This window comes from Temnothorax curvispinosus, unplaced genomic scaffold, assembly GCF_003070985.1.
Source record: "Temnothorax curvispinosus isolate PA1 unplaced genomic scaffold, ASM307098v1 QBEX01017313.1, whole genome shotgun sequence".
NCBI classification, from domain to species: Eukaryota; Metazoa; Arthropoda; class Insecta; order Hymenoptera; family Formicidae; genus Temnothorax; species Temnothorax curvispinosus.
The window spans coordinates 17,140-44,863 of NW_020227093.1; the positions used below are offsets into that span (position 1 = coordinate 17,140).

General features: G+C 35.9%; 3 protein-coding genes across 12 annotated transcripts in view; 2 read left to right on the forward strand and 1 right to left on the reverse strand.

Annotated features, from left to right (window-relative positions):
* LOC112467425 (follistatin-related protein 5-like) overlaps window positions 1-27,691 on the reverse strand; it is a 33,813-nt gene extending 6,122 nt beyond the window's left edge. The window contains exons 1-5 of one of the 5 annotated variants that reach the window (XM_025036050.1): window positions 27,374-27,463; window positions 24,949-25,190; window positions 3,285-3,386; window positions 1,849-1,978; window positions 711-947 (exon numbers count right to left, since the gene is read on the reverse strand). In XM_025036050.1, the coding sequence (XP_024891818.1) occupies window positions 711-947; window positions 1,849-1,978; window positions 3,285-3,386 (469 nt within the window). In that variant the 5' untranslated portion in view covers window positions 24,949-25,190; window positions 27,374-27,463. Of the gene's footprint in view, window positions 1-710; window positions 948-1,848; window positions 1,979-3,284; window positions 3,387-24,948; window positions 25,593-25,654; window positions 25,673-27,373 lie in introns of those variants that run through there. The other 4 variants (XM_025036052.1, XM_025036053.1, XM_025036049.1 and 1 more) reach the window with 4 other exon arrangements.
* Window positions 4,923-7,953, forward strand: LOC112467426 (hemolymph lipopolysaccharide-binding protein-like). 6 transcript variants are annotated; one of them, XM_025036056.1, is made up of 4 exons: window positions 4,923-5,161; window positions 5,251-5,291; window positions 5,617-6,231; window positions 6,422-7,953. In XM_025036056.1, the coding sequence occupies exons 3-4, from the start codon at window positions 5,761-5,763 to the stop codon at window positions 6,716-6,718; spliced, it is 768 nt and encodes a 255-aa protein (XP_024891824.1). In that variant the 5' UTR covers window positions 4,923-5,161; window positions 5,251-5,291; window positions 5,617-5,760; the 3' UTR covers window positions 6,719-7,953. The 6 variants fall into 6 exon arrangements, with proteins under 6 accessions (XP_024891824.1, XP_024891827.1, XP_024891828.1 ...); XM_025036059.1 differs by having other exon boundaries at window positions 5,665-6,231; XM_025036060.1 differs by having other exon boundaries at window positions 5,695-6,231.
* On the forward strand, window positions 9,596-21,621 carry LOC112467428. The gene is made up of 10 exons (XM_025036061.1): window positions 9,596-9,658; window positions 10,062-10,462; window positions 10,848-11,164; window positions 11,537-12,376; window positions 12,565-12,696; window positions 17,983-18,243; window positions 18,489-18,619; window positions 19,127-19,332; window positions 20,399-20,581; window positions 21,255-21,621. The coding sequence occupies exons 1-10, from the start codon at window positions 9,596-9,598 to the stop codon at window positions 21,529-21,531; spliced, it is 2,811 nt and encodes a 936-aa protein (XP_024891829.1). The 3' UTR covers window positions 21,532-21,621.
* Window positions 27,692-27,724: the final 33 nt, after the last annotated feature.

A 27,724-nucleotide genomic window follows, 5' to 3' on the forward strand; every position in this document is an offset into this window, starting at 1 on the left:
AAAATCGAATTTATTACATTATATATATTGTCTCACGTATAACATATAAAATTTCTGATAATAAGATTTCAATTGTATTAATAATTTACGAGTAAAACCTAAAAGTAGCTATAATGGTATATTAATTGATTTATTATTATTATATTCATTAAGGTTGGTTTCTGATAACTCTTTGTTAAGTAATTAAGTAAAGTCAAATCCAATCATTAATTAAGTTAAATAGATAGATAATTAAAATTAAATATAGATAGAGTTCAGTGTACGCCGCGGGGTCGATAAACTCCGGCGCGTTCTTCCATTTTACTAGAATCTAAAATACAAGAATTGATTTCAAGCCGATAAGAAATCTCGTTTTACCTCTCAGAATTACCATCGCTATTAATATTAATCGGAAATTTAAAAAGATACAAATTTTTATATCCGATAAAAGACAATTGGGTGTTCAAAATGACCAGTGGTTCTTGGTGGTTCTTTAATGCCGAGGTCAGAAAGCATAGGTATACGAGAACGGAGCAAATTCTTTTCCTGTCCGAGTCTGCTTACATTCACCAAGTTCTCTCTCGTCGGAGTTAAAATCGGAAATACTCAACAATGTACGGTATAAATGCCATTGTCCTCCGCTTTCAGAGAGATATTTCCTTCATGCATACCGCAACTTTTCTGCGCTATGTATATATAAGATAGAGACGTATTGTCCAGCACGTGCTCACCATTGCCGAGGCATCTGGAGAGCCTTCGCGTGGTCAACGGCGTGCCGGCGTTGCAGGCCGCGCGGTGCATCTCGCAGTGATTGACGTATACCCTGCCATTGCTCGCACAGACCGGTCGATGCCTCCGCGCGCATCTACGAACGCAGACGCACGCGGCGACGATCTCCTCGCCGCCGTCCGCGGAGACCTGGCACTCTTTTCCCGCGCCGCAATACTTCACCAGGCATGGATCGTCGTCTGAAAGAGGGAAAAATATTCGCGTCTTTTCGCGGTAACGCCGCCCTCCCTCGCCGCGAGATACTCATCCCCGCCGAAGATATGTCGCATATATCGGGATCGCAACCCCCGGATATACGGTCGGCGCGGCGCGCAAATGTTTCCCGTCAGCCGTATGTTACAAACATGCGCGATTGATGACGGGATCTTATATATGTACGAAAGCGGAATACCTCGCGCCGCGAATATACGCGTCCATTCACGACAAAATTGCCGATCATCCTCAGTAATGCGACCGTTCTATCTTGTTGCAATAAATCACTCCGCGCGACCGCAACCCCGTTAGATCGCAACCTTAGAATACTGCCAAATCATTTCGGGATTCGGAATATTTCTCCCGCTTTTCCAATATTCTCTTTTCGCTTCACGTTATGATTTGCGACGGTTTTAGCAGAGTCAATAAAATGGGCATATTAAACAGCGAGCGATTTCAAAATAAAGTTTTGCAAGAAAATTGTATTTCTGTTCTGAAAAGAAAGGTACTGCAAAAGTGCAAACGATACGTTATATAAAAGTTCTTCCGCCACGTTTCGATCGTATTGCTATATCATGCTACTCTTCTTTTATTCGCGTTGCGAGTTGCGTTGCGATGCGAGCGTTTCTCCACAATTTCGTAGCTATGTGCGCGTTTTTTTACGTCATTGCGATCTTGCTGATTGCAGGATTGGTGCTTTACGCAATTTTGGCGGCGTACGGGCTGGTTTAACGACGACACACGAGGTAAACGTGTACGTACGCGATTTCGGCGAATTGTGACCGGAGAGATAACACACAGTTTAATTAAACTTCCCGAACGGTGCACACCCGACGTACGAATTACTAATTGACATTTATGCAGACGGGGGATTTAACGGTTACGCACTCTTGTAGACGTGCCGGTTCTCCGAGCTTGCGGATCCGTCATCCGTCGAGGTTGGCGTAGTGGATGGAGGATTCCCGGTATCCGGTGACACGCCATTGTTGTCCACCGTAAAATAACGATGTCTCGAGCGCTGGAAATATAACGAATGTCCACCCATCAGAGATATTACGTCGAGTAAGTCGCGTAATGTATAAAAGATTTCGTTAGAATCACATAGCGACGAGATAACTTTTTTAAAGACGTAGGTAATCTCGTGGAACTGGGAAGCCGAGGAATCTCGAGTCGAGATTGTCTTTGGCGAGTCGCGCTACATTCTTTATGGCCCGTGAAGAGTTCAAAATATTCAAAGCATCTCGTGAATTATTCGTCCTCGACGATTCGGTTCGCTTCAAGTCGCCGGAAGTCGACCCCCAGCCCCTACGGCCCCATGCGCGAGGAAACGAGCGGGCGATTACGCGGCCTCGCCGCGCCGCGCCGGTTTCCGAATCGAGTCACGGTCGGAGTTATGCTCTTCGACCCGCCGAGTGCACTGACGGCCGATTTCCCTCAGGTAAATACAGCGCAATGTCAATGAACACAGATAAATGTACACAGATACCGGGGAATGCGGATTACGGATCACTATCGGGTGATGAGAGTTACGCGAGAAGTCCGTTCCTTGGAGCGAAGCCAAGGAAGATCTGCCGTAAGGAGGGTACTCCTCAGTCCTCGTCTAACGGTCATCAGCTTTCAGATGAAGGTTTATACGAGTAATAATGTTCGCGAGCGAGAGAAAGAGAGGGAATAAACGGCGAGAGAGAGAGAGAGAGGATACAGCGAAGACGTGAGGGATTTGTATAATCGGGCGATAAGTTGTGTCGCGACTTGGAATTGAAACGAGCGCTGGAAAGCTTTCCGGAGGAAGCCTAATTTCAGTCATTAATCTTCCGTCCGAAGATCTCGTTTATTTGTGAATTTATCTCAGATGTGATGTTTGAACGTAGCATTAATTATTCATTTTTTGAGAGATTTGCCTCGTTCGCTGCACCTTCAGTTAAAGAGAAGGTTATCAAAAATCGATTATAAGGAAGGCAAGAAAATTAATTAAAACTAATTGCAGCAATTATGTCCAATTTAAGTTTGAAGACTTGGACGCGAAAAAGTCTTATTAATCATTCGATTGCTGAATTGCTTTCTGATTTAAGAATCGCTCAATTCCTCAATCTTTTTATCAAGACTAGCTTAATTAAGATAATTTTAAAATGATCCTTATTTTTAAAAAATCTGTTTTAGAGCAATAAATATATCATATATTACAATACACAAGATAAATATCTTATAATTTTATTTTAGAAATCATTTCGTTTAGTAAATATAACAATAAAGCAACGAAATAATTTTGCGGTTTGATGAAGATATCCATAATATTAATGTCAATAAATGTGTACAGTGCTTACCTTGTAACGAAGTGTATCAGAACCGAACGCAGGAGCAATATAGGTCGAGACGATCGAAAGCAACAGGAGATAGAAAGTTACGAGGCAGGGCTTTAGTCGCATCTGAAAAATATATCAAAAATTATATCAGATCGCTGTCAGGTTCATTCTTTCATATTGTTTGCTTTATTGTTATGGTTTCTCGGAGCAAATAACGAAAAGATATTCTATGTGAACGTAAATTGATAAGGATACGAAAGATAATTGAATACGATATGGATTATTGAGCCACATCAATCGTTCCTTTTCGACGAAAGACAGAGATAACATCCATTTCGATTGATTAACAAGAAAAATTGCACATGTAAATATAATAATTAATCTTGCATATTTATTGGTGCTAAATGATGCTGTAGTTATTATATATAAATTAAATGTTAAACAAATTCATATGTAAATAATGTTAGTAAATTAGATTTTTTTAGTCTCTATTAAAAAAATGTTAGATTTACTATAGATTTTCTATGCAAATATATGTAAGTATGTATGTACCTTTCCATCAAATTTGAATTTCAGATTAATATATTTAAAAAATTATAAAACAAAAGAAAAGTACAAAGTGTTGTTTTGTTTGCGTACATACAACCAAATATTTTTGTTTTTTTATATTATAGACGGGGCAAATTTAATACTGTGCCATAGTGGTACATTGTTCCGTCTGTCCGGAATCCAATCCCATTTAATACCACGAGGAAGTTTACTTTTTCCAATTATCTAACCGTTTGTAATTTATGTTCTTATAATCCACTGAGGCCATCAGCTCTTCCGATATATATATGTCGCGAAAAGAAAGAGGGAGAGGAGAGAAATCACTGCGATTCTGTATGCCTGGAAATTTACAGTGCTATATTCCGGAGACGTTTACACGGTAGAGGTTGGCCCATCTTAAATCTTCCGATTAACTTCGAGCGCGTGGCTGGTCTATATTTTATATACGCGGCACTAGGAAATTTATCATTAAGAATAGCACTTGTGTACGAATTGCAAGATATCGTATGCAAGCGCATACGATTTTTATCGATATATGCGAAAATACATTGATCGCGATGCAAAACGTGATTGGCATGACGTTGGAAAATACTACTGTAATATGCGGGAGATATTTTTCGTTATCATAAAAACATAAAATATCTTTAAAAAGACTTAGCCCTAAAAAAATCACAAAAATTTTAATGCTAACAAAAATTGTCGCATATTAATATGCTATTTTCATATGTTGGATTAGTTTTATGTCATAAAGCATTAAATGAATTATAATATATTTCTATACAATGATATTTTTTAATGAGAAACAGGATGAGGAGGCGGAGAATGTTTTATCACTTGCTCGCAGAGATCCAGTGGTTCTCTTAAGAAAAATACATGATAATTTTAAATAATCACGTATAAACATGTATCAGATTTATAATATTTAAAATATTTTTCTCTTTCTTTATCGAAAACCGTTAATAAAAGAAAAAGAAATGAAGAAGGAAACATATAGATTTACATTTTTTTCTAGTAGTCAATTTATTCTAATTTTTAATGACTTTATCAAATCTTGTAGCATTTAATTAATTCCCTTATTAAGAATATTGTCTTTGTCAAAAAATATTCGCCAGGAAATCATTCTTCTCGTTCCAAGTGTTTGATTTAGTTTGATTTTACAAACAGATGTAAAGCTTCTAAGGCCATCGTTTGCGAACCACTGCTGTCGGTCCTTGAACGATTGCTGATGATAGAACACTGCAGTCTTTTTGGATGGGTCATTTAGCCTGCTTTGGTATGTCGAGCAGATGGATTGGGACGTAGGGACGTATAATACAAACAGGCCTCAGTTCTTCTTTGATCCCGGCTTGGTACGCATGGGTTTCTTCGTGCAGTTCAAGAACGAACACACTAGCCAGATAAATCAGAAATCTAAAGTGGTCCTTCGATTTTCTTTCAGATTCTGAGATTTTGTGAATATTGTGTAATTCTTCAAACAAGGTATTAACATCCTTACATAATAACTCTTTTAATATATATATTTTATTGTTTATCATGCTGTCATAAGACCTATAATATTATGGTATAATTTTAATCATTATTCTCTTTCTCTCTCTCATATCATTTTTATTATCATCAAATAGTTTTGACATTTTTCTCTCATCATATTAAAAATAAACGTCTATTTTTTCGATAATCAATGATTGCTTGAAGAAGCATGTAACATCAATTTTAAAACGGTGTTGAATGTAATTTGCCTTGAAGTAATTCGTATACTTCCTGTTATTATTAATTATAAATTCTTCTCATTATTAAATGCAAATAGTTCCCAACACTTCTTCGTCTTCATCAAAGGGAATCTCTATTTCGCCAGAGAGACTCTCCAAACTTGACGATTGTTCAGCCGCAGATTTCTCGGTGGAGTACTTTGTAAGGCTAATCTTCGAAGAGCGACGAATTTACGAGAAGAATGATGGTGTATTTCTTACTCGTCGGTTGCATCGCGCTGCTTGGCGTTCACGAGGAGTCGTTTGTCTCGGCTGCACCATCGAGTGGATACGGCTCCCTCGAACAGACAACCTCCGCGAATCTGAACGAGGGCGCACAGGACGCGGCCGCGAGCATCAATAATCCGGAATCCGGCTGCCCGTGCTTGACATCGGTCAATAGCTCGACGATCCCCGGACAATCGGACTGGATGACGCAACAGAACCGGCAGCATCTCGAGCAGTTCTACTCTCAGAACGTGATGTTGCACGGCATGATGTGCTCGTGCAATGTGGCCATGCGCGGCGCTCCGATGAGAGACGATTATCGTTACACAGTAGGCATCGGCGCGCACAAGTTGCACACGAGGGCCGCCACGTGGAACGACGCGAGGAAGTTCTGTAACGAGGAGGGTGGCCACCTCGCCATCGTTAATTCTATTGCCGAGGAGCACGTGAGTCACTAATTCTATCGCTGGGTATTATTGTGATTATGTAATACACAACAATTCATCCTTACGATTTTAATTTTCTTCGAACAAATATATTTAGGAAAATGTCACAATGAATAATTATTATAAAGGCATAATTATATCAGGCTAATTAATGTTAGGCGCCGTGTAATCTGTCTCGATCTTCCTTCAGATACTGTTGGATATATTTAATCGCTCCGGACCGATCAAGGGTGCGGTATATCCGAACGAGGCCTTCTTAGGTATACACGACCTTTATACGGAAGGCGAATGGGTCACTGTGTTGGGCGATTCGTTGGCGAAAACCGGTTATACCAGGTGGAGCGATAAGTGGGGCGGGCAACCCGACAACGGAGGAGGCAAACAGCACTGTGGTGCCCTAATGAAAGAGGGTGGCATGGACGACGTCGCGTGCGACGTCCCATTTCCATTCCTCTGTGAACTTCCGCTGATGCGAGTTTTACAATGAGGAAAAAGCGGCGCCTGTAAAAATTAAGCATCGCGTAAGGTTTATGTGCTCTTAATATGCAACATCTTTGTGCTCGCGTAACAGTGACGGCATTCTGCAATCATCATCCATGTGTAAAAAGCATTCTTATCGAGAATATATACAAAGCTACCTTCTTTTTGTAACATATAAATCTCGCCGTTCTCTCTGTCATTTTCTACGATAGGTCACCCATCAATAAAATGTCCTGGCTTACGTAAATATATCTTGTAGGAATATATCTTTCTGGTTTTCCTAGATTTATAAAAAAAAGTGATCTTTTTTTTCATATATATGTGTGGCCTTTACACTGATACAAGTACAAAAAAACAGACGGACTTGTTGATTACTTGGTCGTGTTATCAATGTTAAAATTAGCGATTCTAATTAGTTGTTTGTTTCTAGACAGTACACTTGTATTTCTGAAGTTTAGACATTGCAAGTTTCCGCGTTGTGATACAACGGTACCATTATGAGTTGAGTTATGTTGCACGAGTTTACAGTAGGGTGAGAATTTTGAGTTACAGTACTACCGCAACAATTCGTAAATAATATTTAAAAATCAACATGTCAGTTTGTTGTTCTTTTTGTTAAATCGGATCGAATGTTTTTGTCCGAATCTCGTTTTTTACGAGAGCTTCAACCTCGCATGTTGCAGTCAAAGTATAACTTACGAACCTCCACGATTTATGTTTATAGGAAATATAGCGTGCGCGCGCGCGCGGAGTACGTTTCGGAGAATAAAGAATTTATAGAAGCATCGATAGAGAGCAATGCAAGCCACGATGTAAGTTGGTATTTACGGTGCAGCGGTATAATTTGTGGTTTTTGATTTTGCTGAATCCTCACTAAATAGCGTCTGAAATTGAGAAGCGCGCGGAGAGAATGAAGACGGAGCTAATTCCATAATATTATGTCTGTGCTGAAAATTACAGTTACAGAGAAACCAGACGTCGAATAATATATGTATAGTGAATGATAATTACTATCTCCCTATTAAATACACTCTATTAAGATATTATATGTATGTGAGTAATTATATGCTGAAATTATTATAGATATGCGTATGTGTTATTATCCGTTGTATATTATATATTTTGTATGTCTTTATAGTGTCCCATTTAATTGTCTGGGAATTGCCACGTAAATCGACATTCCTTATTCCTTAATTTTATATGTTAAGATAATTTTTTATAAAATTTTGTACAGATATAAAATAAAAGGTATACATTAAATAAAGCACGTCTAACTCTTTTGTACATTATATCTTAATTTTGAGAATTCAAACAAAAATGACATTTTATTATTTTATTTTTATTATTTTATTCATAAATAATTTTTATAAATTTATAAAAAGTAGTGTTTAAGCATTACATAATTATAATTATACTTTTTGGCCATTTCTAAAGACAGTCCATTTCATAAAAAATGGAATTCCCTCATTAAATAAAGGTTAATTAAGATTAAGCCGGTAACTTTATTTCTTTTTCATTTATTATTTTTCTTTTCTATTTTCCAAAAATGTGGATATGCTGTGTATTAATTTTTTATAATACCTTTTTAGAAGAGGAAAAGAGTTGCAACTGAAGATTGCAACTAAAAAACATTTTTAAAATATATCCTACTGTATTATCTTTTTTCAAAGAATCGCGTTTGATGTTCTAAATTATTAAAAGTACTGCTAATAATCTTTTTATGTCAAGAGAAAATTTGTATATAAAATGTGAAATATTTTAAAATAATATTTTTGCAAAATACATAAAATAGCCAGAGGCAGATCTTTATAGATATAATATTGAATACAGAACATTACATACTAAAAAGTCAGCGATATAGAATGTGAAATCTTTTGATAGAGTATATAAACATTACGAAAACTTTTCTTTGATCTGTACAAGAAGAAAGAATCGTTTAGCCATTCTGTGGCTGGACAATCTGGCATTTCGGTCTACAATATTACGACATTGCGTTACAGTTTGGCTGATTTGGCAACTACAAATGTATAAGTCTGTTTCCATTCTTTTGTGAGTTACTAATGATGCAAAGTTTCGCAGTGAAACGTCGGTTTAATGAATCTCAACAGGATTTGCCTTTCTTCCGCTAAATCGAATTTCTTGCTACATGAGAGTTCGCAGGGAAAGGGCAAGTAACTTTTGAACAACTTTTTTCAGCGTTACATAATATGCTTTATGCGTCACTATCGCATTATAACGCTAATAGTAAATTCTTTGAAATTAATATCAAATGGATTTTTTCCTTAAAGAACGAATGAATATATGCGTTATATTGACAAATTTTGTAATAATTAAATAAATAATATCTAAGTGTCCAAATATAAGTGACCGCATATTCTTGAATTTATTTCAAATAAGTTTAACAAAAATAAATATTATAAATTAAATAAACTTAATGTAGTATTAAAGTTTGAAATTTAATTGTAAAGTTATGGTAAATGAGACTTTTCGTAAAAATTTCTCATTGCATATGTAAAATTGTTTGTCGTGCTATTTGACAATTTATAAGTTTTATATTAGTCATGACGTTTATACATTTTATTCTTATCCTTCTGTATGAGTGAGCAGATTGAGTTTTTAATTCCGAGCAAATGCAGGGATACGTTTTAATATTGAATATCGATGAGCATTCGAGATTCGAGATATGCATGCAAAACAAGCGTCAACTTCTGCTGGTTTTCAGACGCGTATGGCGTTCAAACCTACAAATTATATAGTCGTAGAAAACATGACATAACGCCGAAAAATGAATCGTAACTGGTATATTACTAACAAAAATCATCGTAAAATTAACGCTCACGACGATGGAATAACATTGTGATATGTATACACGAACTCATGAGCAATGTCATCGCTCATTCTTTCACATGACTCGCACTTAATGATGTTAGAGGTTGCCGTGGAAAACGTAAGCGAATACTTTTTGTGTATCAATGTAATTTCGATATATGATTTATATTATATTGTACATATAGAAATATTTGTAAAAAGCGTCAATAGAAATTCTGGGATGCAATAGATACTTTTCCGCGGATATTTTTCAGGACTAGAGGGGGCCTATTCTGTAAACGTTAACGACATCATTACGTGCTTTGCGCAACATTTCTGTGGTATATTATATCTGCGCAAAGCACGTAACGATGTCGTTTTAACCGTTTACAGAATAGGCCTCTTTTAGTCTAAGAGCTAAGGCCATTTCTATAATTTTAATTCAGTACAAAATATATTAATGCCTTTTGATTACCATTAGCAATAGTCGAATAAATTTTGCTAAGTTATCAGAGTATTAATTATCTGATTGCGTGTAACAGTTGTTTGTCCCTTGGACCACGGCTCTTGACAAAGTCATCCTGAAGAAAACTATCGTCACGTTTCGCATGCTGGATAAGGATTGGATATCGCTGTCACCGAACCGGCGCGATTATCGTCCTTATCAAGGCTCCAACTACGAGAACGAGAAATTTTACGGTGGCAGGTCCATCGTCTTTTCCGTGCCGACAGATTTCTTCGAGAAAGAAGCGAGCGGCGTCGATGTTCAGCTATATGTTCGGAAACAAGTGTGCAAGTATTTTGAAATGGTCTCGCGCCAGAGAATCGGCTTCGCCGCTGTGCCAGTTGATAATCTGCTAAACAGCATTGCCAAACAAATCCGCGAGCGGAACGAATTAGCCGAACACTTGTCGGACTTCTATAAACGGCAGATTATTTCGAGGTGATAACCCCGGAAACCGAATTATTGATTATTGACGTTGGGCGGGAATTTTTCTCGTCGAAAACTATTTCCACTCTCACTGTCTGATTGCGTTTGTCTTAAGATATTCGTTGAAAATTGATTATCGAGAAAGAGCTAATGTTACAGAAATGTTACCTCATTATTACTTTTGCAAGTAATGTTATAAAATATATGATTGTTATATTTAGTGTTAGGCGATGTTTTGAAAAAAGAAATGTCTCGACGCAATTGGCCGAGAAATCCGTAGAAAAGTGTACTTCCTTTTTGAAGTATTTTACTTTTCCTTTCAATGGAAGTATGCTTAGTGAGGGACGTCCTGTATAATCCTAGGGGGCTTAATAATACGGTGAATATGTCATTTAAGGTCTATGATGGGAACATACACTTTGTTGGACGAGAACTTCCGGACTACCGCCGCCACGATTTCGCTCTACATTCGGATCAGTTATCTCGGCAAGTGTCTCGTAACAGAGATCACGCAAGTCAAAAGTATACGCGGAGCGTTTTACACTCGTGGGGACTCGGATGAGAAACAACCGTATTTCTCTCGGCAGCTAACATCGAAGGAGCTTCAAAGCGGTTGCTGGGTCGACGGTGGTTTGCCTCATGTTCCTCACGGTCGTTTAATATGTCGCTGTGAGGAGCTCGTTAAAAAGGAGGCCGCGGATTTAGCCAGTAATTGATTCAATCGCTTTAGACAAGAATGCTGTTAGAAGAGCTTTTTATGTTTCGGAAAATACGAGAAAATATCTTGCTTAATTTAAAAATAAAGCTCCCTTCTTATAAATGAATAAAAAAATCTCCCTTAAATGAAGCGCTATTTTAATGTTATCTCAAATAGAGCACTTTTACAAAATGCATGTTTATATAAAACAGACCCAGTAATAGCCTGTTTTTGGGTATAAGCTCCTTTAAAACGAGCGATTCATTATTCTTGTGAGGTCAACAAAGCTATTATACGTTTTATAAAAATCTAGATAAGTATAGATTCTATCCAAGAATAAACAACGTGATTGCAAACGAGTTCATGGATCGATACGTAACTGTTCGCAGTGACAAGAGAAGCTGTTGTCGCTACGATTGCCATGACGACAGCTGTTGCAGATGTCACTCCTACAATCCCAATGAGACCAACTACTGTGGACGCAGTTGCAGATACTGATCTGCAGATTTCCGTTACAGAAGTTGCTGTGGATACCGCCGTGATTAAAAGAAAAAAAGCACTTGTTAATAAAGTTGCGGATTCTGCTGCGATCTCTGTTCCGAAAATTGTTGCGGATGCTGTCGCGATTAAAGGAGAAAAAGCACTTGCTGATGCAATTGCAGACTCTACTGTGATCTCCGTTCCAAAAGTTGTTGCGGATGCTGCCGCGATTAAAACAGAAAAAGCACCTGCTGATGTTGTTGCAGAGTCTGCTGCGAATACCGTTGCAAAAATTGATACGGTGAATACGGATGCCGCTGCAATAAAAAGAAGAAAAATATTTGCTATTGCAAACGCAACCGTAGATTCTACCGCGATCCCCATTGCTGCGGGTACTGTTGAAATTAAGCGAGGAAAAGCGCCTGCCAATGCAGTTGCAAACTCTGCTGCAATTCCCGTTGGAAAAGTTGCAGAGGATGTTGCTGTAGCTAAAGAAAATGAACTTGATAGTGAAGCTGTAGACTTTACTGCAATCTCTGTTGCGAAAATTGCTGCCATAATTGATACAAGAAACGCACCTGCTGATTATGGAGCATTAGGCGACAGAACAGATGCAGGCGCAGATGTGGATGCGCTTGCAAATGCACATGAGAGAACTACGATTCCAATAATGGCAACCGATAATGAAGTAATTAATGATGAGCGAGCCAGCATTCGTAGAAAGGATCTTATCGATTCTCTAATTAAAGGTAAATATAATTTGAAAAATTATACTGTTTCGAAAATCTTTATCTTATCTATATCCTTTTTTCTTAAAATTCTGTATAAATATCTCTAAAAAAAGAATGAGATGTTTACGTAATTTTATCTATTAAATCGTGATATTGTTAAATATAATGTACATACATAAGAAAAATATGGGATTTCTTTTCCCTAGATGTCAAGGCAGATGTTGCTGCAACAGCGAAAACGAAAGGATACGCGATAAAGGACAATGGAGAGAGGGCTTTCAAGAAAACGTTCTCCACGTCAAGCAAATCGAAGCGCGGAAGAAACACGGCGACAATCGGTATCACAGAAAGAGGGAGGAGAATTCTTCCTCCTCCGTCGCCTCCTTTTCCGCGTCTGCAAACGTATCCTTTGTGCTGTCAATTGCAACCACATCTAACTTGTTTCACCGATTGCTTCGACGTTTCACCCTGTTATTGTTATTGGACAGCCTGTCCTCTTCAATTCTTTTACAGTGCATAAACAAGTTCACAAACACTACGAAGCCTCGTCATTTACGGCAACAAGTTAATAGCTAGTACTGGTTAGATAGTTGGCAAAATAAATATAATTCGACTGAATAAAATTTATTGAATAAAATTATACAGCGCAGTGAAGCAAGAAAAAGTGAGAATCTCATGTCACAAATATGATGCTTCATGTATCAAACTGGGAAAGTCTTCCGTTTAATTATGCTTGAAAGGAAAGTGCTTTACGATCTCTCTTTTCTCATAAGTAAACGGAAACTGCTCTACCGCTCACAATCATATCCATCCTGCATTATATCAGTAATAGATACGCAAATATGTAAAATATAATTGTGTGTATATATATATATATATATATATATAAAACAAAGCGGGTGATAAAAAATATCGTTTTACAAAAGACTATTAAAGTGTTAGTGTGAAAATGTAACTAATTAAAATTTTTTGGAGTCCTTGAAAATATGAAGTACAACATTACCATTGTAGAGAAACAGTTCAAATATTTAAAACCGAATATTTTATGTCGGTTAATATTCTTTTACACAACAAAGGATTAATGAATTCATCATAATGTATTGATGAGATCTCTTAACAACTTCAAAAATCGCTTAGAAATTATATGATAATTTGAGAATAGAATTTTGAATAACCAAATTTTTTTCACAGGCAGTGAAATGAAATTCCATCATTAATATAATCTCGGAATAATACAAGTTTTTCCATAAATTTGCATTTTACTGTACGGAGTACGTAACAGTATGTTGTGTTATTATGTAATGTCAACACGACATGTTGACATCATCAACGTATCGGCGCTATAAATAACAGGACATTTATAAAAATTAAGAGAGAATCTGAAATCGAAGAATAGCGAAAGGGGTTCTGATTGATGGACAAGATGTGTATTTGACTGCAATGTAGAATACCGACCCGCGAATCAAGACGCGCGGCCGTTTCTCCTTCCACTATCGAATCCTAAGCGTTTCTTTAAATAAATTAGCGTCACGGGCCTCTTTATAAACGCGGTATGATATTCCGAAGATCGTATTGAACGTATTCGAAGAGAAGCAGTACAGTACCTGTCGTACATCCGAGCGGTCTTTTATTCTATCTATAGTTCGTGTTTGACACAATTTTGCAGGACATTTGCGTACCTTCGACCTAAGTAAGTATAACGTGTTGCGAAGTTATCATATATCGCATGAGTTTTTAATCGTGTTGTGAAATTGAGTTTCGAAGTATGCGACAAAATAATGTTTATCTTTCTGTTGGAAGTTATATATTAACATTGCAAAAGAACAAAAATAGACAAATTCGGAATTATCTAAAATCTGGAACCTTTGTAATTAGATGTTAATACGATGTGTAGTATTTTGGTGATATCAAATTCGTAGATATATCGTCTAATTCTTAAAAACGTATACCTTCTTTTTTAAGTAGTACCACCAAAAAGAGAAACTTCAAGAATTTTCTAGTTTCATATTGGTAAACATAAATATACGAAAGCTCATTTGTTTTAGTAATTTAATTAATAATTAATAATTTTTCACAACTCACATATGTAATATTTAAAGTTTCAAGCCGTATATCTGTTATAATTCAATTTAATTCGAATTTATTTGTTAAAAAACAAATTTATCAAACGCAAATATATATTAATTTTTTAATTTAAATATTGAATTTTTATTTTAAATATTTATTTCAGTTTCTAAAAACATTTACTTTTTTTGCGTGACTCTTTTAAATATTATTTTTTTTTAATATTATTTTTGTTTCTTACGATAACGAGAAGATTAAGAATATTAAATACTGTTTATTCCCTCTTAAGTAATTATTCTAACTTTATCTATTGGAGACAATATTGTTAACGAAAATATTATCGAATATCCCATATATCCACTCGTCTCGAGAAGAGAGGGTACATGATCAAGGTATAATGAGAACGCCCGGGCTTTATAGGATGACAGCGGTGCTTATCGATAGATTTCAACATCGACCTCGCTGCATAACAATATACGCGGATAGACATACTTTCTGAATAGGCTACTGGCATGATTTTCCTCTTACCAAGTTGTAACTTTGATGAAGTTCTCATGAAAGTTATCAAGATATATCGATTTGATACATCAAACATTTCCCGCGTCATGGCCTGAATAACGGAGGAACACTGATACATCGGAGGAGAGACACATTTATAATAACATTATCAATTGTTAAATAATCGATAATATATAGATACATGACATTGTGTAAACAATTTGTTTTGGACATGAAGCGTTTAATAGGTATATTAACAAGAGAGTGCACGTAATTGAATTATTTTGGCGCAATATTCGATTGTGTTACTAATAGAAATTTTGAATTTTCTGCCGATAAATATGAGTAACAAATACACGAGATAATATGAATCAACTAAACTGTTTTACATATCTACATATATAACTGTGCTTTATTGCGCAACGTACCTGCTCGTGCAAGTTACATATCGATTTCGTGTTTAGAAACAGATTACGTACAATCCCGATAAATATCACGGTATTAGATTGGCTTATTTGCCCCCAGAATATTATTTGCGAATATCCACGCTATTTCAACTTTACGGGCTCGTGCGCAATCGTACTTTCTTGCCCATTGTTTCGGCACTGAACGCGATTTAGCGTGTATTTTCGCCACGTTAAGCCCACGGTGGGATTACAAGAAAGGAGGGGTTGTAAACCGCGGGATCTGGAGCAGCGTAGGTGGCAGCGATAGTGGTGCATTATCCGCGTATACGCCGCGCGCCGGCAGAAATATCCCCCGGCTGGTTCATACATATTAACGTAAGTCATTGCACGAGTCCTTACACGAATTGCGCGGGGGAAACAAAACAGCCGGGGGATATTTCTGCCGCGACCGCGCTTTATGAGCGGGCTACGATCGGGAGTGTACGACCGCCATTACACCGTAGATTACGGTACCGCTGCCTGTTGGAACTAAACGACGCGCGAATATCGCCGATAAAGACTACGAAATCGACGGCGTCGAACGAAAAATGACGTAACCGCAGTTTTTGATAACATTTTGTCGCAAGCCGAACAAATCGTGTCACCTATTTTAAAGAAATAAAGTTTCACATATTAATTTGAGTATAATTCGAGACCTCTTATACTTACGAGGAAAATGCTCCGATATCGAAATAGCCCATTAGCTTAAATTTCAATTACCATTATCTATTAAATTTGAATGTTGCAACTGTCAGATCAATTTAGTTTCAGTAGAAAATTGTGGAAAGCAACCTTATTTTCCTTTTTTATTTCTGTAGTGAATCGATATCACCCGAGAATTACATCTCCTCACGACATAACGAATTCCTCTCGATACATAAAAAGTTTCATCAATGTTTATATATGTATATAACGAGAAAAATCTTGCCCATGGAATCTAATAATCATAATAAAACGTAGAGTATGTTAATAGCGGAAAAATACAATTAGTATTATTGATGTGGTACCAGAAGTTTTCTAATTGCTTTCACAGAACTGGTTTTGTCGTGAAGAAAGTTCTTTGTGCGACCGCCATTGAACTTGGTGACATTTATCATAATTTTTGTAATTATATTATGATTATCACATCGAGAGACTAAACCTTTACATATCAAATGCACGACTGAATTATCAGGATGTAATGATTTATTATATGGAAAGCGCATCACATCTTTCATCGCGATTTTATACGCTTTTACTTTCTTCATACCTCTACTTTCATCATATACTTTAATCGAGTTTGTATCAATTAGAAATTGAACACGTTGCCATAAAAAAATTCAAAATTGATTGTTTAATCGCGCGAATCAAAACACTTTGCGGTTTACTGTCATAAATTTCAAACATGCTTTCTAATGTGGAAGCAGGTAATATACTTAATGCTTGTAAATTTTAAGAATGTATTTGTAAGATGTTCATATAAAGCATGTTTCGTTATTTACAGTTATAGACTAATGTTAGATGTATGCAAACTGTGTAAACAGTTTTTTATACTTCAAGTTTTTATTACAAAACTTTTTTATTATACATGTATAAATATGTATGTGTTGATTCGTTGGGATCACAAGAGCATAGCATAATTTCATCGTAGCTTGTAGCGTTTTAAATATATAATACAATTCACGTTGATTTTCACAACAAACTCGGTCAAACGCGTGTCGGCGAAATGAATCGGTTGGCAATGCGTGACGCGTACTTAACTGCCTTGACCACGAACTTGCGTTCTCGCATTTCGCGCGGGAGTGCGGGAACGCTATTCACTTTGCCACGAGAGAGTCGCAGATGTTGAAATTATGCTCGTTATAAATGGTGTGCAACCACGCGTATCGCACATTGACGTACACGCGAGCTGGGAAACGCGTCTCGTTCGACGCTGCGATTACAGATGCTCGTCTAATGCAGATAATTACACGCGCCGGGACATCGAGGCAGTTATACTGTTAACAATGGGTGCTTGTTAACACGAGATCACTCTATAATGAGACCGATATGAAATCCTCGTCCGGATAATGCGCTCGCCATATAATTTTGTAAATAATATGTTATATGTAACGTAATTGATTCATTTATGATGTTTATATTATTTGACTTTTTAACGTTAAAACAAATTTGGATTTTTTAATACTTCGCGGCGAATGATGATGTATATATATTTTTATTATGACAGTTTGTTCTCTATTCAATTTCATATTATTATATTAATTATAAAAACGATTATAAAAATTTCTGATTTATTTTATAAATCAATATATTTCGTGACGTTAGAGATTGATATTTGTACCTACTCTTTTAAATTTACACAATTATTTTGTGAATTTATAAAAATATAATTCTTTTGCACTATACCGAGCTAATATTTTCATAAATTAATAGGTATATAAAGATTTAATAGAATAAAATAAAGATTTTTTGACACCTGAAAACAGACGACATAACTGTCGTTATAAATACATAAAATTATGATTTATCACACTCGTTTCTCTTGAAATAGTGCGATTCTCTTACGGTCTCTTGTCACCATATATTTATATAAGCTCGCACAAGATAGGTGATGGTAGGTAAACGAGATAGGATAAATTAAACAAATGTTGCTCCAAACATTTTCAGCAATGTATAGTTCAACGATAACCGAATACGAGAACAATAAAAATCGAAAATTAGTCCAGGCGATAACAAAAAATGGCAGAAATTTGATTCTCAATCAACCACCGAAGCACATGCCAGCGGAGCAGCCATTAATTTGGCAGAATATTATTGGCATCGCCGTTCTTCATGTTGCCATGATCTATTTATTTGCTACGCGATTTCGTGAAGCGAAATTTTGGACCTGGATATGGTGTATGTATTTATTAAAGTAATTTTTTATTATAATTTTGTTTATATACATATATAATAAGATTATTTCTTTACACACTTCAAATTTAATTCATAAATCGTTCATTTTAAATCGTTTATAAGTAAAAAATTATTTTAATATTTTAATATTTTCTTATAAAAATTTTCTCATCTCATCATCATTACATGTTAAACAATAAAAGAATAAATTTGATCTTATTTTTATTTTATTTTCTGCTTATTTCCAGGTATCTTACATCTATTTACGTGTGGTGTCGGCATAACAGCTGGTCTTCATCGTCTTTGGGCACATAGAAGCTATAGCGCTAAATTGCCACTCAGAATACTACTTGTTTCTTTATACTGTATGGCTGGCCAGGTAAGATTCTTAAATATTACAATCGTAATCCGGCCAGTTAACAGCTTCACATTAAAATTTATTATAATTTGCCACAAGTTGTTATTTTCAGACAGATTCACTTTTTTGCAATAGCAATTTGCAGTAGATCATCAGATGATTGTGAATGCGCATAGTAACACAATAACGTTTTATACATTTACACTTGTTGCCTATACTCTCGCTAATAAAATGCTTATGTAATATTTAACTCTGTGATTAATGTATTTATTTGCTGCATATGCCTACATTCACCGATTCAAGAATACTTCTATTATGATGTTAAAATCTTTTGAACCACAATACAGCAATGGTTGTTGGGTATATATAATTGTAGAAAATTTCAGATTTCTTAATTGATTTGGAATTTCGCGATTGCGGGTTTTTTTGAGGAATTAGTAGTCAAGTTTTTTCTCAGCGGGGATTTTAAAAGAAATTATTATACTTATAAATCTAATTATTAAGCTTGGAATTTTCCCTTTCTCGCAGATTTGTCCGTCTAAATGGCTTCGTATCCATCGAGTACATCACAGATATACGGATACGTGCGCGGATCCGCATAACTCTCACCGCGGCTTTTTCTTTTCGCACATTGGCTGGTTAATGATGAAGCATCATCCGGCGGTTAAGGAGTACGGTAAAAATGTGGATATGAGCGATATCGCTGCCGATCCTGTAATACGCTTTGTCGACAAGTGAGTCTAACAATTCAGCATGTTCAAAGTAATTTTTAACTGATCCGTAATGAAACGTTCACGTTCGAGAAATATATAATTAATTGCTGTTGCGTGATTAACTTGCAACGATCGATTATGATTGAGTGAATTTACTGGCATATGTCAGTTTCCATTACCATCAATCGTCGTAACAAAATAGAATTTTTTTAAATGTATCTCCAATGGAATTCGTATCAATTTCCATGTTTTTCAAGAAATAAACGATTATTCTTATTACGATTATTCTTATCACATGTTGTTTTCAATTCATTTAAATTTGACATAAAAAGTATCAAAAACCTTTTCTTTCCTAAAATAATAATAAAAGAAAAAAAACGCGAAATAAGAAAATGTAGTATGACAAAGTATTCTCTAATAATAATAATAATAATAATAATAATAATTTACGAACTGATTCCTCATTATATTCCGCTGAATGAATGCTCGAAATAAAAGGAAAAAGAAGCTTGAAGAGATGCTCACGAAGAACAAGATCTAGATAATATTACACGATTTGTATTCAAAGTGTGTGAAAAGCAAACGGAAATGGGGAATGGGGTTCGACAATTGTGAAAAAAGATCACGATGATTGAGTTGGATTGCTCGCGAAATCGCTTCGTAATTATCTGAAGTGTTTGAAATTGCGTGACGCGTTGTTCCCCGAGATGAGGGAGATTAAGTAGTAATCAATCAGTGTGAAATGTCTCATTAGGGAGTGGAATTGAATGCCAGTATTGCAATTTATTTTGATTTATGCACTTGGATCAAACGGCCATAAATAAAGGCGCCTCTACTGTAGAGGATCTACATAATTCGCAGTTCGCGAAACGCAAGCAAGATACACGCACAGTCTACATGTCAATATTGTCAATCAAACCTCTCTGTGTATAGAGGTTACATTGACATGTAGACTGTGCGTGTATCTTATCTTGCGTTTCGCAAACTGCGAATTATGTCGAGGCGCCTTATAAAGGATGCAAGATGCCGTTACGCTGTTATTGAACTTCGCATGTGTGTAACACTTATTAACGTTTTTTCATTGCAGGTATCATCCGCTGATTATGGTGCCACTGTGCTTTGTCCTGCCGGCTGTGATACCGGTTTACGCATGGAACGAATCCTGGGATATAAGTATAAGCAGCGTGATCGTCCGCTACGTATTGTCGTTGAATTTTACATTCTCTGTCAATAGTTTCGCTCACTTGTGGGGCAACCGACCGTACAACAGGTACCCGTCAATCTTTTAAAGGATCACGTTTACACGATTGTCATTAAAATTGGCCAACATAATGTTCGGATCGTGCTTCAGATATAAATAGGGAAAAATTTTAATTCAATATAAAAGATTACAGGTTTTGATTACAGTTTAATAAAGATTTAATCGGAATAATAAAGGAGATATTCTAATAAATAAGACCAATAAGACAATGGTTTTTTAACGATAACATCAATAATTGATATTGTTGTACAACTTTTAATAGATATTTCTATTAAATAGATGTATCAATCATATTTTTAATAAGTTAAGTTTTATTGTACTATCCATGATTCTCATATAATGTTTAACATTGTTGAAAATTATATTTACAATATTCCGAGGTTTCCATTCCATTTTAAAGAATATCCGTTTTTTCCTACTAAATTATTATCTATTATAAAAAATAGAAAAAAATTTTAGGAAAATCTCAATATTTTCTCAGGTTCCTACTATTGTAAATTATTTTTAAATAATGATGGGAAATTTATCAAAGTTTATTTCACATCTGTATAGATAGAAGCAGATAGAAGTTTTAAGGTGTTATTCCGCTTAAATAATCTGTTGCATGATATTCCGGCGAAAGTTCGTTCGTGTAATCGGCCCGGATCAAGCGAAACTTCCCTTTCTCTTTTTCTTGTTCTAGAACTCTTAAGTCAACAGAGAATCCTGTGGTGTCCTTCTTTGCCATTGGCGAGGGTTGGCACAATTACCATCATTGCTTCCCGTGGGACTACAAGGCTGCGGAGCTTGGCTTCTACCGTCTCAATTTGACTACCGCCTTTATAGATTTCATGGCTTGGTTGGGATGGGCGTATGATTTGAAGACACCAAACGCTAAGCTCGTCGATAGACTTTGCGCGAATGAAGGTGATGGTACGAGAGGCCGGATAAATATTCCCGAGATATCAGATGTTCAATAAAAAGAAAGAGAAGAAGTTAAAAAGAATGAGAAAGTGCATGCACTAAATTCGTACATGTCATTTTAACTTTATTTCTTCGTAGAGTAACAAAATGTAATTTTTAAATTTATTATAACAATGATCTAACCCGTTTTTGAAAAGATATATATAAGAAATATAAAAAAACCTATAAGATATAAATATAATTTTGATAATTATTTATTTTTTATTAGAACCAATATAATCGAGAATGTAATTGTATTTCGACATATTTTAAAATCTCTGTATTCCACGAGTTTAGAATGACAGTGTTACATGTGTTAAATACACATATGTAAGTAAATGCATTTTAATATGCCGTATTCGATAAAATGTTTTACATTTGTTCACACGCAAGTTATTTTGAATATATTGCTCAATGTAACGGATTCACCGGAATGCGGACTTTATTTTGAGACGTGTGTTATCTAACAATAGCGTTTCTTTGTAAGTAAGATATTTCATGCATCTATTTTATATAAAAGTTCAGAAAGCGTTATTATTATTATTACAGAGAGTTTGTGATGTACGCACACACACATACACGCTCGTGTGTATACATTAGTTTATTGGCCTTTAAAACAATGTTAAAAAAAATCGAGATAGAAGTATGTATAAATTTGAGAAAAGAAGATTAGCATTTTTTAATCATCTTAAAAAATGTTTGAAAAAATTAAATCTAAATTAATATGTTTAAGCTTTTAAAAAGGTAGTTTAAATTACTGTCGCCCTTATCCTTCCGATTGTTGATTGAGGTACACAATGGGAAAAGGGAGGCCGTCTTTTAAAAATTAGGTAGCATCCTACTTCCTTTTTGCTGATTCGAATATAAATAATTGTAATCTTTTTCCCCGACCGTTCCGGCGTTTCTTTTTTCCGAACTTGAATAAATAGAATAATGTTTACAGTCATATCTTATGCATGATCACTGTTTCTTCGAATTAAAAGAATATTATATGGAATATGGAGTGGAATACGCGTATAGGTACATTATCTTCACTGGATATTACTGCTTTTGATAGATGGATTATCCGCGAATTTTCGTGGATGATGTACATTGCTTAATTACGTTCGTTAAAATTATATTAATAATTTCTCATACGTGAAATGCATAACACGTATTATATGAATATATGTGAAATAAGCGGAAATATATTGATATTTTAGAGAACATTTTCATATGAAAAGCAATGTAGATATATAAAAGGCTGATTATATATGTTCTATTACACAATTAAATAAAATCATCAAATGATATGTAATAGCTTTTAATGATGTTATAGGATTCTAATTGTTAGCATATAAATATGTGTTACAACTTACAATATGCATATAATATCTAATATTAGATATTATTAATATTAATATAATAGATATTAATAAATTATTTAATTATATCTATTATATTATATTAATATTATTCGTTCACAACAGCAAATTTAAAAGTACTTGTAATTTATTTATTTTATAAAAAATTGGAGTAGAAATTGATATATTTCTATGTTTAAATTATGATAGTTTTAATATGCAACTTGTAGCAAAGTATTCATAAAGCACAACTAATTGAAAGTTAATTAATGCGTACAGCATAAATTATAACTTTATGTAATTCGTCGATCCTAGAATATTTTGCGTTTAATTTTAATATATTGGCTTAGGATCACACATGTATTATAATTATAAAATAGTAACCGTATCTTTAATTAGTAGAATTAATGGATAAATTTTTTTTACGCTGTTAATTAAAAAAATATTATTTCAGTTATATTAAAAAAATATAAATCCTATCAAAATTTAAAGGCTCTATTTTTATAACAAGTATCTAGATATTTAACATTCTTCGCCGTATCTTCTATAAGCCTCACGCAAATTTTTGCTCCGGTCCGATAGCGGAATTTTAATAAAGGCTTTGTCATATGATAGGTAGTATCGGGTGTATCACACCGGGTGGAGAGGAGCACGCGCCTCCGCCGACCTCTGCGGTCAACGATTTATATATACATAAACGTCCTACATACGCGAAGTCACGTTTCGCCGATAAAAAAAAAAAAAAAGAAAGGGAGATGCCAGAAAAGTGTTATCGATCCGGATAGCCTGACGTCGCGCCGTTTCACCCGGGGGTTAAATTTAGTATTTATCATCACGTATTCCGCGGAGTCTACAGGTAGCGCCTGCGCGACCCCGTCGCGCCGCGCCGTGTCGCGCGTCACGCACCCTTATGCGCGCATATATGCCTACCTACTATCTACTACCTCTATACATAGCCGGTGCGCGCGGCAGCGACGGAACATATTTACCTCTATGCGGGCGCATTACGAACATTCGTCTATTTTTGTCATAGCGACCTGTCGTGTATCGATCATTTTCTCTAATGTTTCTGTAAATGTGGCCGGGCCGGGGACCGTAACATTCCCGCGTTCCCCCGACGCGTCACGAGCGTCACCGTCGACAATCTAGGGCGAGAAAAAAGCCGCTGCCGTCGCGTGTTTTCACGCGACGGCGGCTGCACATGTGGGATACAAGTGAATCGCTACGATTTATCGCTAATTAAACCATTAGGTAGAACGTACTTGTAATTATATTCGATTCGCACGATGTATTTTATACATGCTTCCAGGAAAAATTACCAAGTAATGGGATAATTATGAAACATATTGCTGAAACACATGTTAAAGATGATATACTAACGTGTGTGCATGTTGTTTTAACGGTGATTGTTGTTGTTTTAATTGTTAAAGGTGATATTCGTATGGTTTAATTAATTTGTATACATTTTTCTTATTCAATAACAATGAAACATAACTCGTAAATATATGTTTTATATTATAACGTTATATATTAAAATATTCTATTTCTCTCTCTCTTTCTCTTTTTCGTTTTTAATTTCTTTTTTATGCTTAAAAATAATTTTGTAAATTACAAAGTAAAATAATTTAAAAGTAAGTTTTATTTATATGATTTCGGATAATACTTTCAGTTTTGCATAAATGTTTTACATCAAAATAAAATATTACAAGTTTCTTTCTGAGAAATAAGAGAGAAAAATAGTTGGTCAAAAATTCGAAAAGTATGCATTGCAAAAATAACAACGTTTATTTTTATACTGCAGGTATTTTCATGCCAAACTATATATAAAAGTAAAATTTCCTCGATGGTATAGCTACAAAGGAACATTCCGAACTCTGTGTACCGCGAATTTATAAGCATATTTTCTTAAAAAGAAAACAATTTAACTAAAAGGATTATTTGAGACACACATAAGATTGCTCAAATCGTTTAGGACACTAAACCTATTTAATGTTTCGTTAGATCTGAAATTAAAAGAATTAAAAACAATGGGATATGTGAGCGCTTGGACGCGAAGAGTCCAAGCGACTCGATTCACCCCGCGTTACTGACCTGACCAGTTTTAGTCCCGTCAGGATAATACCCTCGCCGCCACCACGGTAAACACACCACCCGCCACTTTCGTCCCACGACACTGTGCTGGATTACGTGCACGCAGCCTGGATTTTAGGGCCCACGCCGGCGGCGGTGATGCCGAAGCGCACCCCGAAGGGGTGCAAAAATACTCTGTCCTGGGCTGGAGAGTCGAGCGAGACCGTGACTTGGTACGTGACGCGGGAATGTGATTAAAAAAGCTGTGGCACACATACATAAATCAACGTGAGATTATCGAGGAATTGTATTTCGAACTTCACTGTGGCGTACGAGGGACGGAGCGGACGCGACGATAAATGAATATACCATACGGGCGGGGGAGAGGGGGTGAGACACGCGTATGTGTGTGAATGAATGGAAATCACTGGCGGATCGTGGAAGAGCAGAGAGCAGCAGAGAGCAGGCGATTGAACAAACAAACGAGCTACCGAATGCACAGGCCGGACGGACCGTATCGTAAACAGGGGGGGCAAATAGCCACGCGTTTTCCCCCTCAGGTGCGTGAGTGAACGCTGGCGTGCATGCGTATGGTACACCGTGTGTACGTGTGTGTGTGCGTGTGTGTGCGTATGTATGCGTAGGTATGTATAATATGCGTGCGGTCCGTGCCTGCGTGTGTCTATATGCACGTGTGCGGGTATAAAGGTGCAAGAGATCCTCTAACCGCGACGATGGTTTAGGGTGTACTGAACGCTGAACGTTACCCGGAGAGGGTTGGAAAACGGCGTAGTGTCTAATCCAACATTACCTAACTGTATAGCAACGGCGCCATGGAAACGGCACGTTTGCGCCTGCGTCGCCGTCGACATAGATCGACTTAAACTTTTTTGGCAATTCCGCCAGTTACTTCGAGAACTCGCAATAAAAGCCGCTATTAATTCTCTATAAGTGTCGCGTCCGAGGGGGGGGGGGAGAGAGAGGGGGATAACTTCGCAATTTGTCGCTCTCGGGGGAGCGTGATAGTATAGTGGTCGGTGAGCGTTGACCCGTGAGGAATCGCGCGCGCGCGCGCGAGGCGCGGGGGTGAAACGAGTATTGAAGCAGCTGTAATGTCGCCGCTGCGAGATCTTTAATTAATTCTCGTCGTTATCTGTTTAATTGGACATAATAGATCTTTTATTGCCGCAGCGACGCGCATCCTTTTCTCTGATAGATGGAGGAAGACGCGACGGAAGCAAGAGTGTTAAACCTAAACCGCGTCCCTTTTGTATTCTTGTCTCTTTTCCGACAGTACGCTATTCGCCTATCATTTGTTACAGGAAGATTCACATGTCTACTAAATATAAAATTTTTGACAGTAATCTCGACTAAAGTGACATCTCTCATCGATATTGCACCCTCGAGCGTCGACGAGGAAATTAGACTTTAGACTAACTTACTCAGTTTTATAACAGTTTTATGGACATGGACTATAAAATGTTATAATTTTTGCTTATAATATTTGATACGAAACAACTTGAAATTTAAATATATCTTTTCCATTGATAATAATCTATAAACTTTAAATGAAAAATGTATGAATGACAATAAAGACAGACTGATGAGAGATCATGTTTTATAACCAACTATATTAACAATGTAGTAATATCAAATTATATATACATATAAACGTTGCAATTATAATGGCAATGTTTAAATTATGGATAGCTGATAAACTGACAATGCGCTGCTGCTATTTTATCCTTTGAGCCAGTCCGTATCATGAACCACCGACGAGATAGTATTGATTTTCAAGATTTAATATGATTTTCTTCATCATTTAGAATAATATATGGACCGATACGTTAAGTTTTCAAATTATTATTCACAGGAGTGTGATTAATAATTTTGATTTTGATCTAAAAGGATGTAAATGTATAAATAAATAAAGATAAAGTAAGATTGTGAGAAAAGAGGAAAGTACTTTCGTACAAAAAAGTTAATTATTCTAAAGTGAAAGATATAAAAAAAAGAATGTATTTTTAAACGTTACTTGGACAGCAGTTCCATGGATCGATATTACGTTCTCGGGGTTAGAGACCTTATTCAGCTCGGGGTAAAGTCGAGAAGAACGCTGATATTACCGACTATATTTTTGCTCATTTGATATAAATTTGTGGATTTTTAATTCATAATTAATTTTACAATTTACAATTTGGTTGTTTTATAAAAACGATGTTTTTATGAAACATATTTACGGCATGGTGTTTTTCTATGTAAAAATTTTTGTAGTTTTCCATGACGATTTAACTTTTTGTTTTTTTAGAGTGTAACAAATTTCTTAAACTATGCAGATCATTGTTGATTCTCAATAATATCTGTTTAATATATCATCAGAGAATATGATAATTAAAAAAAATGTTCATGGAACATATATTGTAGAAAGCATTAGAAGTTTCCTTACTTTAGTTTGGACTTGGACATCATAAGCAGCCTTTTTCAATTCAAAATCACGTTGCGCTTTTGCAATCTCTGTATCATTTAGGAAACGTGCAGCCATTCTTTGTTCCTCGGCGATAGCTTCCCTAATTTGAGCGTCTCTGCGAGCTTCTGCTTCACCTATTCTAGCATCTCTCTTCACTTCTGCTGTACGTGCCATATCGCCCATACCGAGTGCTTGCAGATAACCCTATAAATAATATATTCTCATAAAATTATTGCACGACATGATAACATTTATGATAATACAATGAGTAACGAATGATTTTAGCATTTAAGTAAGCAATGTCTGAGCGACCCAAAAAGGCAACATATA